General features: G+C 48.0%; 2 protein-coding genes across 5 annotated transcripts in view; one reads left to right on the forward strand and one right to left on the reverse strand.

Moving 5' to 3' along the window:
* LOC135378289 (putative ATP-dependent RNA helicase TDRD12) overlaps positions 1-13,767 on the reverse strand; it is a 206,405-nt gene that overhangs the window by 112,074 nt on the left and 80,564 nt on the right. The window lies entirely within an intron of this gene.
* Positions 1-13,767, forward strand: part of LOC135378286 (sodium-dependent low-affinity dicarboxylate transporter 1-like) — a 37,021-nt gene that overhangs the window by 263 nt on the left and 22,991 nt on the right. Inside the window, exons 2-8 of one of the 4 annotated variants that reach the window (XM_064611274.1) lie at positions 3,432-3,579; positions 3,637-3,758; positions 3,819-3,968; positions 5,475-5,819; positions 7,932-8,138; positions 8,911-9,284; positions 11,810-12,093. In XM_064611274.1, coding sequence (XP_064467344.1) covers positions 3,483-3,579; positions 3,637-3,758; positions 3,819-3,968; positions 5,475-5,819; positions 7,932-8,138; positions 8,911-9,284; positions 11,810-12,093 — 1,579 coding nt within the window. In that variant the 5' untranslated portion in view covers positions 3,432-3,482. The remainder of the gene's footprint in view (positions 1-3,431; positions 3,580-3,636; positions 3,759-3,818; positions 3,969-5,474; positions 5,820-7,931; positions 8,139-8,910; positions 9,285-11,809; positions 12,094-13,767) is intronic. The other 3 variants (XM_064611275.1, XM_064611276.1, XM_064611277.1) reach the window with 3 other exon arrangements.

Consider the following 13,767-nt stretch of genomic DNA (forward strand, 5'->3'; position numbering starts at 1 on the left):
ACAACTCTAAGGAGGTTTATGATTGGCCAAGGCGTACGCATGACGTCTCCGAGTTACAACGTGGTGCGCTTCTAGCTGTTGCTTGTACACTGATCATGTTGCGAAAACGCTCGTCGGATACGACGTACTTTTTGCAAATTTTTACGATTTTAAAGCACACGTAAAATATTCGCGTTAACAAAACATGTGAGCAAATTGGAATGGTGCGAGCGAGCTGGTGTACCGTAGAAAGAGGTAACATTTCCTTGCCGTCCTCTTCGTATGTGTTCCTCAAATATGTGAATCGGCTTTCCCGTCTCCCTGCATGTCGTCGCCATCTCCTCGTATATACCCCACTCTCAACGTGCAGACTACATTCTTCTCTCGCGGAGATATACCTCTGTGAGTGTAGGTCCCGTGACTGTGTGACTGGAAAGACACAGAAGGACACCCAGGTTTAACTTTCTGTGCCCATCTAGTGCTGATGATTAAAGACTGCAGTGTTTGTGTAGATGAACGATCTATAGAAAACACCTCATTACACCGTCTCCATATTTTATCATAGCTTTGGCGCATTAGGGCCTCGGTTGTTGCATTATCAATATCAACGTAGACATGACGAGCAATCAACGTACTTGTCTCAAGCTTTTAATGCCACAATAGCTCCAAATTAGTTTTCCTCGTTGAACGTAGTTAATCAACGAGTATTCTCTGAATTATGTTGACCTTCTGAAAACGACGAAGAACACAGATAAGATTCGTAGAATGACGAAGGGTGGGGACATTGGATGAAACATGAACATTCCATTGACACATGTGACAAGTCGAAAAAAATAATGGAATCATTCCACAGTCAGACATCGCATGTACATAGAACGGACCAACCAGTAGTGATCGAGGGCGGCTGGGAAGTTGGTGCGAGTTGTCATTTCTCCACTATACCAGCCTCCTTCTCCTTATTTTTTATTTTCTGATAAATTTCCCCAATCCCAAGAGAGCATCCATTCATTGGTATACTAAGGATCGAGCCTGTCGGGGCAGCGCAGCTTTGTTTTCCCGCGACGTGGTACTTTCCGAATGGCCGCGTAACACTGAGTAGAGCCCTGCACGGGCCGGGCCGGGCTTGTTATGGGCTGTATGCTCCGGGCCGATCCGAGCTTGGGCCGACAAAAGACGCCAGCACCGCAGACCGGGCCCGGGCCGACAAACTTCTGAGAGTCAGGCTCGGCCGGGCCACGCAGCTAATTTCACACAATGGAGGGCTGTTAGTTGTGGGATCCTCGGCTCACAAACCCGGGGTAATTCCGTATCCGACCCGCCGTAACCCCGAAGAACACGAACACAGCAATTAACAACAAGAAACAAGGTTTATTTCCTTACATGGTGCACTCTGCAGATCCTCGACCGCCTAGCATGCGCCAGACGAGACTAACTTGTCCCGTGGTTGTCTTGCTGCTTAAATAGCCAAGAATTGAAAAACACGGGGGCGTGTCCGGAAAGTTCGCGCACAATCTTATCAGCCGAGATAAGCGTGAACATGTGCACCCCCACATCTCCCCCCCCCCCCCCCCCCTTGAAGCTAAAAGTCCGGGAGGTCAGGCAGATCAAGAATGACATCCTCACTGTCAGCCGTTATGGAGGGTCGTGCCAATAGCTGGGGGGCTAGTTGACGTACGATGTTTATGGCCTCGACCAAAGCTTGAGGTGAGATGGTGGCGGGTACTGCGGAGAGCTTCCTCCTGTTGGAGAGTGTGTTGACGGAGGTGCTGAGAGTGGAGAGCTCCAGCTTGGTGGGTTGGTAAGTGGATCATGAGAACGCCACAGATCGAACACAGAGCGTTGCATTCCTGCTTCGTGTATGTAGGGCGTGGCTCCGTGGGATAACGGTCACTGAGGCCCAGGCCTCTGAAAGGTTCCGGGATACTAGAAGCTGCGTCTGTGATCAGGGGGCGCGCCTGGTTTCTCCAGCGGGTCCGGGAACAGTAGCTTATGCTGATGTCTCCCACGAGCACCGTCCAGGTTGCCACGCTGGTGAAGCGACGTGGCGGGGGAGTGTCACGGTCGGCCTGTGTGGTTGGTCGCTGTGTGGGCCAGCGACGGTTGCTTCCGCGTTTTTGGCCCCGGGAAGTTGTCTGGCGGCTCCGGACAGGGCGATCATGGGCATCTGCGATAATAAAAAAAGAAAGAAAACATCACCTTGGCGGTATACGAGGGCGAAGGTTATAGCGAGGAAACCCCGGTAACCCGCCCTGTACTGTCCAATCTTCAGCGGGCTGCGACCCCGTGTCGATGGGGCCGTGGAAGGGTTGGGATTGCGACGAACTTGTGCCGGAGTCCTCTTGCCCTTCATCTTGCTCCAAGATGCGATCGATGAATCTCTTGAGGTCTGTGATGTGAACTGGGCCAGACCCTTCGCTTGTATTGCAATGTTCAAGTCTGTAAGTAACGGGTGTAAGTTGCACACTCACCCGGTAAGGCCTGTCCCATCGGTCCGCTAGAGAAGCTGCGAAGCCCTTCGCCGCGTCGCTAAGTGGATGCGTTCGCCTCAGGACTAAGTCTCCTACGCGGTATGCGACCTGGCGTCGACCCTTGTTGTACTGGGATGCTTGCTCCAGTCGTGCGACCTTAAGATTCTCACGTGCACAGCGAACTGCAGTTGAGAGGAGGTTGCGAATGTCTTCCGCATATCGTGCATACGGACGAAGAGGTTGTTCCCTCATTGTTCGTAGCGCATTTCCCAGTGGAAATGCCATTTCCCGTCCAAAATTCAAATAGGCAGGGGTGAATCCGGTAGACCTATTTTCCGTCGTACGAGTGGCGAAGCCAATCTCCGTTAGACGAGGGTCCCAATCCTTATGCCTGGTGGTAAGTGTCACCATCATTATTTTGATATTCCTATTGACCCGCTCAGTTATGTTTGCTTGAGGGTGATAGGGGGACGTCTTCTTATGTCGAATACTCAATGCCGAGCATGTGTCCACATATAGTTCATATCATCAACAGCTTGCGTCATTCCTGTGCATACATTTGCAAAGACAAGCAAATGTGCATAATGCAAAGGACACTGCATTATGCGTGTGATGCGACCCTCCAGAAGATTCTCAGAGCCACATCAGATTCCACTGGCTCTAGCCACTGACTCCTCACGTATTTCACAATCACGTTGCAAAGCTTGGTGAGAGAGGTAGGGATTGGGAGAAGGAGCTTGTCGACAGCATCCTCTACCTCCGCAAAAACTTGATAATGTAAATTGTGTAACGATAATGTCCTTGCACGTGAGCGTTCTGGATTTAACTTGGTCTTGTGCTGTTGCGGTGTTAAACCGCCAGCACTTGTATGTTTGTGGCCCTTGTCTTTTCTTCTTATATATTTATAAATTTGTTTGATAAGCGCTAGAAACGTGTAAGTCAGGGCTGGAAATACCAGGCCGGTCTCTATTCGTTGAGGCGCAGGGCCAGGCCGGACTCTACTCACTGGGCTACCGGGCCGAGCCGCATAAAAACATGAAGGTTGGGGCCCGGGTCGGACCAGGCCATTTTTCGATGCGCCCGGGCCGGGACGGGCCTGGAAAAGTCGGCTCCTGCAGGGCTCTAACACGGAGTGCGTTTCGGAGCGACCATCGCACATCATGGTAAATTATACTCATGTCGTACGCAGGGACTCAATTTCTGAAGCAACTTGGAGCCTGCCTTTACCCGACGCCAGTGAGGAACCGCATCAACTTTATCTTCGGCTACGCTCTACCCCTCTACTTAGCACCTTTCCTCTTCGGAAACGATGTAAAGCGGAACCGGAATGCATGTAAAGGTTTAGAATTGATGTATCTGCCTTGGCTGCAGGACAGCAAGTGCATGTACTGCATCCTGGTAACCGTGTTGTCCATGGTAGGGGCCCATCTTCCTCGCGCCATCAGTGCATTTTTTCCCGTTGTTCTAATGCCACTTTCTGGAGTCATGGCACCCGACAGGCTAGCGTCGAGCTATATTGATGTAAGTGACGTCAACTATCAAGGAGAGAGAGCGAGAGGGAGAGAGACGGCAACAACAGCACGCCAAAAGTATACATATACTATAGGTTAGCAAAAGCTACACTAGAGGATAGGTGGGAGCTGTGAGTGTCCTTTCTGGCGTGTCAAACGCCATAATGTGCGTTTCAGTGCGTAGGAAGAAGGGAAAGAGTCAGAGTCTCAAAGACTCGAAGATAAAACAGCACACAAAAACAGTAGACACTGAAGCTTTCCACATTTATTTACGACCCTAGCTTGCGTGTGGCGGACCATGCTTCTTCGGTACCAATTAAGAACGTTCCTGAAGAAGTTTTGTCCACCACGCGAAAGCAAGTACCGTATATAAATGTAGGAAGCTTCAATGTCTACTTTTTTTTGGGTGTCGCGTAGAAAAACATAAAATAACCGCGCTAAATTTTAAACCCTCTCCCTGAATAGGCAGCAGAAACATGAGAACTGAAGTAAATTTTCGACCGCACGTTTTCCCACAGATACGTTTTCCCATTCCAGTATGATGGCAGGGTGTGGTAGTTGGAACACACAGCAGGCAGAGTAGCGATCATGTTCTGTGCATATATAGAGACAGAGGCGATTGCTGTTGGTACAGGTAACGTCACTTCCGATATCATGACGATAATAAAAGAACGGAGTGGCGTTACTTGTGCAATATGGGCCAAGGGCCTTGAACATCGACAGGGAGCACTGGAGAAATATCGATATATTTCGTTGCTACATAGATTTGCAAGTAACACACATAGATTTCCAAGTGACCTTAATATTTGGGCTAATTTGAATCTCTGGACCAGTGACGTCGCGCTGTACCACGCTCACACTCTAAAAAAAAAAAAAAAAAAGGAGTCGAATGGGGAGTAATTGCAGCATCTAGTCCCCTAGATTGCAAATACTCCTCATTTTAGTCCCATAACCCCGACAGTTACTGCCCAGGATTGCAACTTGTCACTGAACTTCGCGAATGGTCTTCCGAATGCAACAGTCTACATAAATATGTGCTCTTGGTCAATTTGATGGCATAAGGCTGTATAACTCAGCCAACTTAGAAATTTTGCACCCACACAGAGTGAGAAACAGTTAGCGCTTCTTTCTTCGCAAATTGTACCCTATGTATGTCACAAGATTTTATATCACTCGATATATCACGCTTGATGGTTTGATTCAAAGTATTTTCATGCATGCGCACGAATTATGCAACCGGGACTCTTAGAACAGAGCGTGAAATGCAGTCTCCACTCCGGGAAATTCATTTACTCCCGAAAGAGACTATTTTTTGTGGCAATGCATTTAGTCCCCCAAAGGAGTAACATTACTCTTTTTTTTCCTTAGAGTGCACGGTATATCTCACCAGAAGTGTATCTTCAACTTGCTGTTGTATGTGTGCCTCTTACCAGTCGTGTGTCCATTTCGCGGATACTAAGTCGTCCCATAAATGCTAGCTTCTCGCGCATGACGCAAAATTGCCTTGTCCCCGTAGGCGAACGTATTATCTGCTTCGTCGCTCTTCATTATCGTCATCATCGGAGACCAGTCCCGTGTCTTCTCTCGCATCGCCATGCACGCATTGCGCACGCTGGGTTGCAACGCGCACCTGCTCTTCTCCTACCTGGTGCTCATCACCTTCGTGTCTACTTTTCTGTTGCCCAGCCGGATCGTTGTAGTGATCGCCACCATGCTTGTGGAGCGAACGGTCGCCAGCTTGGAGCAGGACGTGGTGATCATGGAGCACACGTGGAACACTGCTCGCAAAACTCGAGGCTCGTCCGACACTCTCGAACCTTGGGCTGATGGAGGCAGCAGCACTACTGTCAAGGGACGGAAGGTATTGATCAAAGCACACTCTAAGAAAAGTGGAACTTGCTACCCGTGTGGGTAGAACTCCGTTGCAACCAGAATTGTACTCAAATGAGTAGAACTGCAAGGGTACAAACGTTTCTGCTGGTATGAGTAGAATTGGTAGTACAACAGCTGTACTGAAAACAGTTCAACTGTTGTTATAACATAATTATATATATACTGGTTGAGGAAATCTGGCTGTAGGCATCCAAGCGCGAATCCATCCATCCATAGGACTGCAACTTCAGCAGCTAGGGGCGGGTTCCTGGCAGCGCGTGAGCACCGTAGCATCGTACACTTTAAGAAAAAAAGGCGTGAAAAGGTGGTAACTTCTATAGTTACCCCCTAGGTCAACATAGCGTCTGATAACGGGTGTAAAAGGGTGGTAAAAGCAATTATCATATAGGGTAAGGTGGTCTATGTCGAAGACATATTTTATATTAACTATTTTGTTAATAGCAGTCTGAATAATCGCCTATATTATCCCATAATTTGTTAACTGAATCCCCAAACCTTTGGGAAATGATCCACAAATTATTGTGGTGCTAAACCAGATATTTATTTCGTACGGGCCAAAAATGACAGGCTACATATTTTCATCAACTTACCCCATCCAGTTGGTAAGTTGAGGACATAAAAAAATGAATGCCTGGTTTAAATTTTGTCTTTTGTTTGCGTCAGCCGAAAAGTCAGCGACGAGTAGTGCACATGGAAACACAGGGCAGTGACACAGCATCATAACGGTGAGGTCATATTTTATTAGCCGAGGAGTAGAAGTGAGCAAATTGGAAGTCAATGCTCTCGAAAGTTACAGATGGGACAAAAAAAGTCCCCTCTTTTCTCGACCACATCTGCAAAACAGCGTCTGATGGTACACTCTTAAAAATGAACTTCACCACATAGCACGCTCCTAGCCAACCACCACCCCGAATGACAACGTTCTCGCCCTAGATTTGTTGAAAACGGGAGGAGGAGCCTATTTTGTGCCGTTTTCAACAAATCTAGGGCGAGAACGTTGTCATTCGGGGTGATGGTTGGCTAGGAGCGTGCTATGTGGTGAAGTTCATTTTTAAGAGTGTAGGGTCGGCTAGGAGCGTGCTATGTGGTGAAGTTCATTTTTAAAAGTGTAGAGCAGAACTGTACCTCCGCGTTGGCGTCTGATTGGGTGCTACAGTTCTTCATATGACGTAACAACGGATAGAGGTATCTGGATGGGGGTACGTCTACTCGCCTGTATCCGAAAAAAAAGTGCGTTTTTGTATTAACGCTGCACACATTATGAAGGAGACGTCTTGAACAACAAATTGTAAATAGAATTACGAAGCCTAGAAGAACAATATTACACTTATTACACCGGTAACTAAATACCTGCAGATAGGTGTTCTTACCTCCTTTAATATAAAACATATTGCTGCCTGTTAATTATCACAAACATAATTTGTCAACAGTCATGAAAACGAACACTTGGTAGCAAAGCAAACGAACAGTGTCAAGCTATAGCTGCAGACCTGGTGCGCGGGTGACGTAGACTACTCGGCACGAGCGTACCGAGAGGGGAGCAAGGGGAGGGGGTGCCCCGCTGGAGCTTCAAGGTCACTTCTGAAAACTGTGCATTCTTTATACATAGGTTGTCATTATTTTTCTCAGATGCTATAATAATATGAACCTATAACACCCGCATAGTCCGGTGTGTCCGTCTTCAGGAATAGAGGTGACAGGGTTGCACGCTTTGCCCCCCCCCCCCCTCCTCCTGGTAAAAAAATCCTGGGAACGCCCATGCTAATGGGTACGAGGAAACAGCAAAGCGGAAGGGGAGAGAGCTACTAGCCTCTACGCCGGCGTTCGGCAGCGTCATTTTCATTGAGATCGGATTGGATTACAAAATAATATGGAGACTGTGGCTCCACTAGTGTGGAACCGGCTACTTCACCTGTAGCGCTAAAACCTCATGACTGGCTCGAAGACTATGCCGTGTACAGTGGCGTACCCTAGTCCACGGGTCACCAGTAAGTAGCTAGGTCCAGAGTAAAGAGTGTGCCGAACGACTATCGCTCTGAAGATAAAGAAAAATTGAGCATTGAATGTATTTCATCTGCAGGTAACGAAATTCAGTCCAAGCGTGTCTATGTACACAACAGACACTGTGGGAAGAAGGTTTTCTCATTGTGAGGCCAGTTGGCAACCTACGTTGACCCATTCGCCTGCGCCGTCGATGCCCTCGTTAGTGAAGCAGTACAAAATACACCAGGAGGAGCCAAAGGCCAAGGCTGAATCCTCCAAAACTGACCAGAAGCATGAGTATGGAGTAAGTGTTGTCGTTTAGCCTTCGCAGAGTGTTAGATTATCGTTCTCTCTACGCAGTGCGCAACAAAAGATGTTGACAAAATGATTGAGGTGTCAATGTTGGTGCTGTCGCGCACAGACACACGGTTCTTGCATTATCATTTCTAATTGAGGAACGAGATGCGTAGACACAGTAAGGAACAACGTATCAGGGAAGAACACAGTGGCGGATCCAGGGAAGGGGGGGGGGGGGGCGGTTGGGCGATCGCTCCCTCAAAACATCAGTCATACATTGGATTCCTCTCTCTCCTCTCCCCCAGTACGCGCTTCAACAAGGAAACCGCTCCCCCCTCCCCTCTCAAACCCAGGGACTGGATCCGCCCCTGCAACAACGTGCACGATGAACGAACTTAGCTGGCAGACAAAAGCGAAATTACTATAAAAGAGAGGGAACGAGACACAACATGGTCATTAAGCTGACTCGCCATTGGATGCTTCCCGCTCCTCCTCACTGGTGAGGTCAGCAGAATGGGCCTCTTTCCTCAGTACTTACGCTGAAGCGTTTCTTCCGTGCTGGAAAGAATTGCTAAGCATTCTAGTTTTCGGTCCGTGCCGCAAGCAAAGAAATCTATACTGTACTGGGAATATTCTGAAGTTATCTAATAAAGCGATACGCGTACAATACAATATAACTCATCGGGACAACCTGCAATGTGTGCAACGTATTGTCCACGTCTTTCGAGACACTCCCCGATGTCCTCAACGACCGCGTACTACTTCGCCCTTTCTCACAGAGCCCACGGAGGACTTCGCGGAAGGCGTCGTCGGAGCGGTTCGGCCTAGTTATGCGTCGTACATCGTCCGTACCTCACCTCCCTGTGAGAAGAATTCCCTCGTTCTCGACCCAGGAGTCAGGGCGCCTATCGTCGATCCTAAAGGAACCGAAGGCTCCCGTCTGTAACCAAAATGAAACGAGGAAGGTCAACAAAGAACTTGACGGCGCTCCAGAAAAGATAGAAGACGTTCTCGTCTCCCGCCGTAACACCTCCCACAAGCTGTCTCCGCCACCTCTTTCAAGACGACAGTCCATGGCGTGCAAGCTGAAGGCGCCTAATTGCACTCCAGATGCACACCCTCCCGTTCAAATAGAAGTTCCCGAGGACAGCAGGTAATCGCCCGCAATCGGGCATGCTTATTTTCTCGCATTTGCCCACACTAAGATGAGAATCCGCAACTTTACCCGGGAGTTATGTGCCACGACGGAACTGTGATTCTTTATGCTACAGGCGTTGGTGGCCAAGGCGGTGCGATGAATAGCGCTCAATATTCCGTACGCAAAACACATGCATACAACAATTATATGCGAAGATATAGTTAAATGCCATAGGACCTAGCTGAACACCGAAGCTTGTGATAAAACACTCGAATGGCTACAGTTCCAAAATGAAGGCTATAAGCTGCTGCTTTCTTTCCCCCTTAGGCGATACCGCTTTTGAAGGTTGTCTGTTGAATGACGTCGTATTGTGTCGTTGCGTATATGTTCTCCGAATAAGGCGTGCAATGCTAGTATTCAGTGGAGTTTCTCTTTCACATATGGCGAGGGGACACACTTAGCATATCCAACTAACATGAGCACTAAAGTGCAGTGACTGTGAACATAGGCCCATAAAAGGCAACCCAGTTGACCCCGCGGTGCACCGCAAAGATATCTATACTATTAGAGGAAAATAGAAGAAATGTCATTTGAGGAAACGTTATTAGAGGAAATGTCATTTGGTACCATACGCCATGGACACCAAATAGTTAGATTTTTTTTTCTAACCCGAGCGACAAAATGCAATGTAAGCTGTTTATCTTCACGTCGAGCTTCGACAGCTTGTTGCTTCGTCTTCTTTCGAAAGTGTTCATATTAAACTAGGTGCATTCTTTTCGCTTGCACCTCCTGCACCAGATCTGAACTGGGTTATTTGCATGCTGCACTTTCCTGCTGAAAAGAAAGACATCACTAATAATGTTCCTTTCAGCTGGAAAGTGCAGCTCCCGAAAACCCGTCTTGCGTGGAGTCCGAGGTAGTGCAGTCGAGTGCAAGTGAAAAGAATGCGCTTACTGTCTCGTGCTGCGGGCTTGTGAACACTGCCGTTCGCCAGGTGTGACAATAGCAACTTGTAGACTAAACTCTGGAATATACAGTTCGAAAATTTTCTGGTCGTAGCAGTGCCGGATTTAAGGGGGGGGACCAGAAAGGGGCCCCACCACTGCAAGCAGTTAAACGATACGGCTTTAAATTCTTGCCAAGATCACGCATGCAGCAAGGATTTTCGTGCAATTGGAAAATACTACGCCAGCTGAAGGATCCGTATGGTTCATGCATGACCACGCGCATAAGGCTGAGGACATGTTCAGGGCTTTAATGAGTTTCCTCAGCGCACATGACATGAGCAAAAGGTCTGGCGAGCAGTCTTACGACAACGCTGCGTCCGTGAGTGGAAAGTACAAAGGTCTTCAAGCCTTATAGTACAACAGAAAATCCTCTGGCCACGTGGGTGCCTTGTTCGGCGCTCCCTCTGGCAAAATCAACTGCCGGTGCTGCCCTGCTGCTGTTGCCTTTTTCTATTTCCTCGAGCAGCAATAAGCGTTCTTTAGAGCATCCACGCGTAGACGAGCTCACAAGAACAGTCATCGGACAAGCATGACGCACAGCAGACTTCATACCTTGTCACTGCTACGCATAGAAAGGAACATTCTTAGACAGCTTGATTTTACGGAGCTCATTTTTCAGTAAGGAAGTCACGGACGCTAGCAGCGTAATGTAGTCTTGAATAGCATGCAAGATGGTTGATGGAAAATCTTAGAAGATGTAAACTGAAAAAGCAAAGGTGAAGTAGGCACTCTTTTCAGAACCTGGGTGGTAATAAACAAACCAACTACTGTACATTGACCATTTCCCGCGCACGGTATAGTTGCACCGAGGTCCGGCATCTCCATGGACGTGGTCATAATTTATCCTTGTGAAGCACCACGGAAAGTACTGACCGACTGAAACAAGGGCCCCCACCATGTACGGTGCCCCAGGACCCCGCCACTGTAAATCCGGCACTGGGTCGTAGCACCATCTCGTCTTTGGCAACGTTGAAAGTCTGGAGCCGAGGACAGTTTTGAATTTTTTACAGATGGGCTAGCCACGCTCCTACTCCAAAAGATATTGTGTTATGTGTAGCTTAGCTTAGGTGTGCTTGATGTACACGTTGCTTGTTCTTCTGAGGAGTGTCACACTGCGATAAGATACGACGGGGCTGTTGGTTACTGTCTCAGGCAGTTGTGAAATGTCGTTTAAGGGAAGCCAAGTGACCGAAAGGTGCGCTAAGGCTGTCCTTACCGTGTAAAGAGGATCATGATCAAAAGTCCTAGCTACCAGAGTTAAAAAAAAAAGTTACCGATCCCTTTTGAAAATTGAAGAGCCTGGCAGTAACTAGGTATATATTAAAAGCAAACAATATGTACGCTATAGCGTTAACCAAAGTAACATGCGGATGATCTTGTGGAACGTGCATATTACTAAGAGTTCTGGGAAAGCGCTAAGATGCACACGTAGTAGTTTGTTTCTATACTAGTTCTGTGGGTTGTTCTCGAAGATCTAGTTAGTGGCGGCGTACGTGAAACCAAGGTTTAGCTACATATTGCATACAAATGCAGCGCCCCACCTTCAGTACCGAAGAGCAGCAGACCGTCCATACTGAAAGTGCGACGGACGTCCAGCATTAGAACAGTGGGATTTGGCGGCGGTTCCAGGACTTCAATGCAAAGCACCGATACGATCCTCAGCCGTATGTCTATTCGACCGCTGTTCTTTCGCCGCACACCCCGCACGTACCTCATAGAGGACGCTGGTCAAAGAATGTTTCTTCCGCCCCCACCATCGACGGATGACGCCATCAACGAGTCCAGTCAACATCAACCGTCGGTCTTATTTTCCGAAGGTAAGGCACGTTTCCTGCAGTCAGACTGCATGTAGAAGTAGAAGTCCCCTGACCCAGTCCCGCAGCATTCGTGAAGGAACGCCATTTTTTTCTTTATTTGGTTTATTGCGCATCTTCAAAGAAGCGGCTTTCCTTTACCCCCACTGTGAGAGAGTGAAAGAGCACAGTGCCGCCTCATGCGTCGAAGATTAGCTTTAACTTGCGGAAACAAAACAAAAACACAAATCTATCAGGTGACTCTATCGCGACTGCCGTTATCTTGGGCTGCATTTTCTGTTTTCTTTTAATCTTTTTCCAGGACGCAAGAGGGGATAGTGTGCTCTTTCATCCTCTCGTATTGGGGGCGAAAGAAAGACGCGTCTCTAGAGATGCGCAATGAATAAAATAAAGAAAAAATGGCGTTCCTTCACGAATTTTTCGCGGACGATCTATCGAACGGATTTTTGTTCTGAAAACGGCTTTGGTATCTGGTGACCGAAGAGATCAGATGTTCTCATTGGAGCAACTTCGTAGCTTTTATAATTAAAAAGTTAATTATTGAAAGTTAATTAAGACATTGCCTTAGGAGTCTGTTAATGCCCCCCTAGGGAGTGCCCTTCAGCATATGCTATATTGCCACTGATTTCATCTCGGAAAAAGTGATTGATATATTTTAAAAAAATCTGTTCACACTTAGCGTGGACACCCTGTATACATCTTGCAAGGCCGAGCAACAGCGATGGGCCGATTCGGCTGAGTTTGCCGGGTGCTCGCAACGGCTCCAGCCGGACTCTTGTTTGGGACGCGATTGCTTGTCGCTGGTAGACTCGTATGCGGTCCCTCCGTGCCGGATTTTCTTGCTGTGATCGACCGGGTACTCGCTCATGGTCGACCAACGGAATCTCTGCGCAGGGGAGAGGGTAAAGTTTGGAGAAATCACGTGACGCTTGTATGCTTGTGAACCCATGCGCGGGGTACTCGCAGACCGGCATGGGTTCACAGAAGAGACCACGTGCGCTTCAGCATTGGAATGTTGCCCCCTTATTTGAGAGAGGGATCAATGAGGTCACGCCACGGGTAATCGGGAAAGCTTCCTACTTAGACAGCTAGATCAAAGAGTGATATTAAACGGTAGGAACAACTTATTTATTTACACATGGTAACGAGACTTTCGTGCACGAGACTGCACTTCTTCAGGTTACAAAAATATGAACATAATACAGGAATATATATACAGTTGACGGGGGAGTTCTGGCATGAGAGGGTAACAGGGTGATGGAAAAGATGCAAACACAGGTAACCCCTGTTACCTCCATCACCCTGTTACCCTTCTCATGCCAAAACTCCCCCGTCGACTGTATATATGTTCCTGTACCATGTTCATATTTTTGTAACCTGAAGAAGTGCAGTCTCGTGCACGAAAGTCTCGTTACCATGTGGGCGATTCCACGCGAAATGATTCAGCGGACTTGCTCGGCCCCCACAAAACCATCCCGAATTTTTACGAAAATTTTTTAGCAGTCCCTAACAGTGCAAAACCGACACACCACGAAACATTTCTTCCTAAATCTCAATGTGGCGGGTGCTAGACACGAGCAAAGTTCGCAGCGCCTGTCGAAAACCGTGCCTGGCGTGAACGGCAGGTGCGGCTCATAGTAAGCACCTAGAACTGTGCGGTTTTCTTCCGCGTATAGA

Source organism: Ornithodoros turicata, chromosome 1, assembly GCF_037126465.1.
Source record: "Ornithodoros turicata isolate Travis chromosome 1, ASM3712646v1, whole genome shotgun sequence".
In the NCBI taxonomy this organism is placed as follows: domain Eukaryota; kingdom Metazoa; phylum Arthropoda; class Arachnida; order Ixodida; family Argasidae; genus Ornithodoros; species Ornithodoros turicata.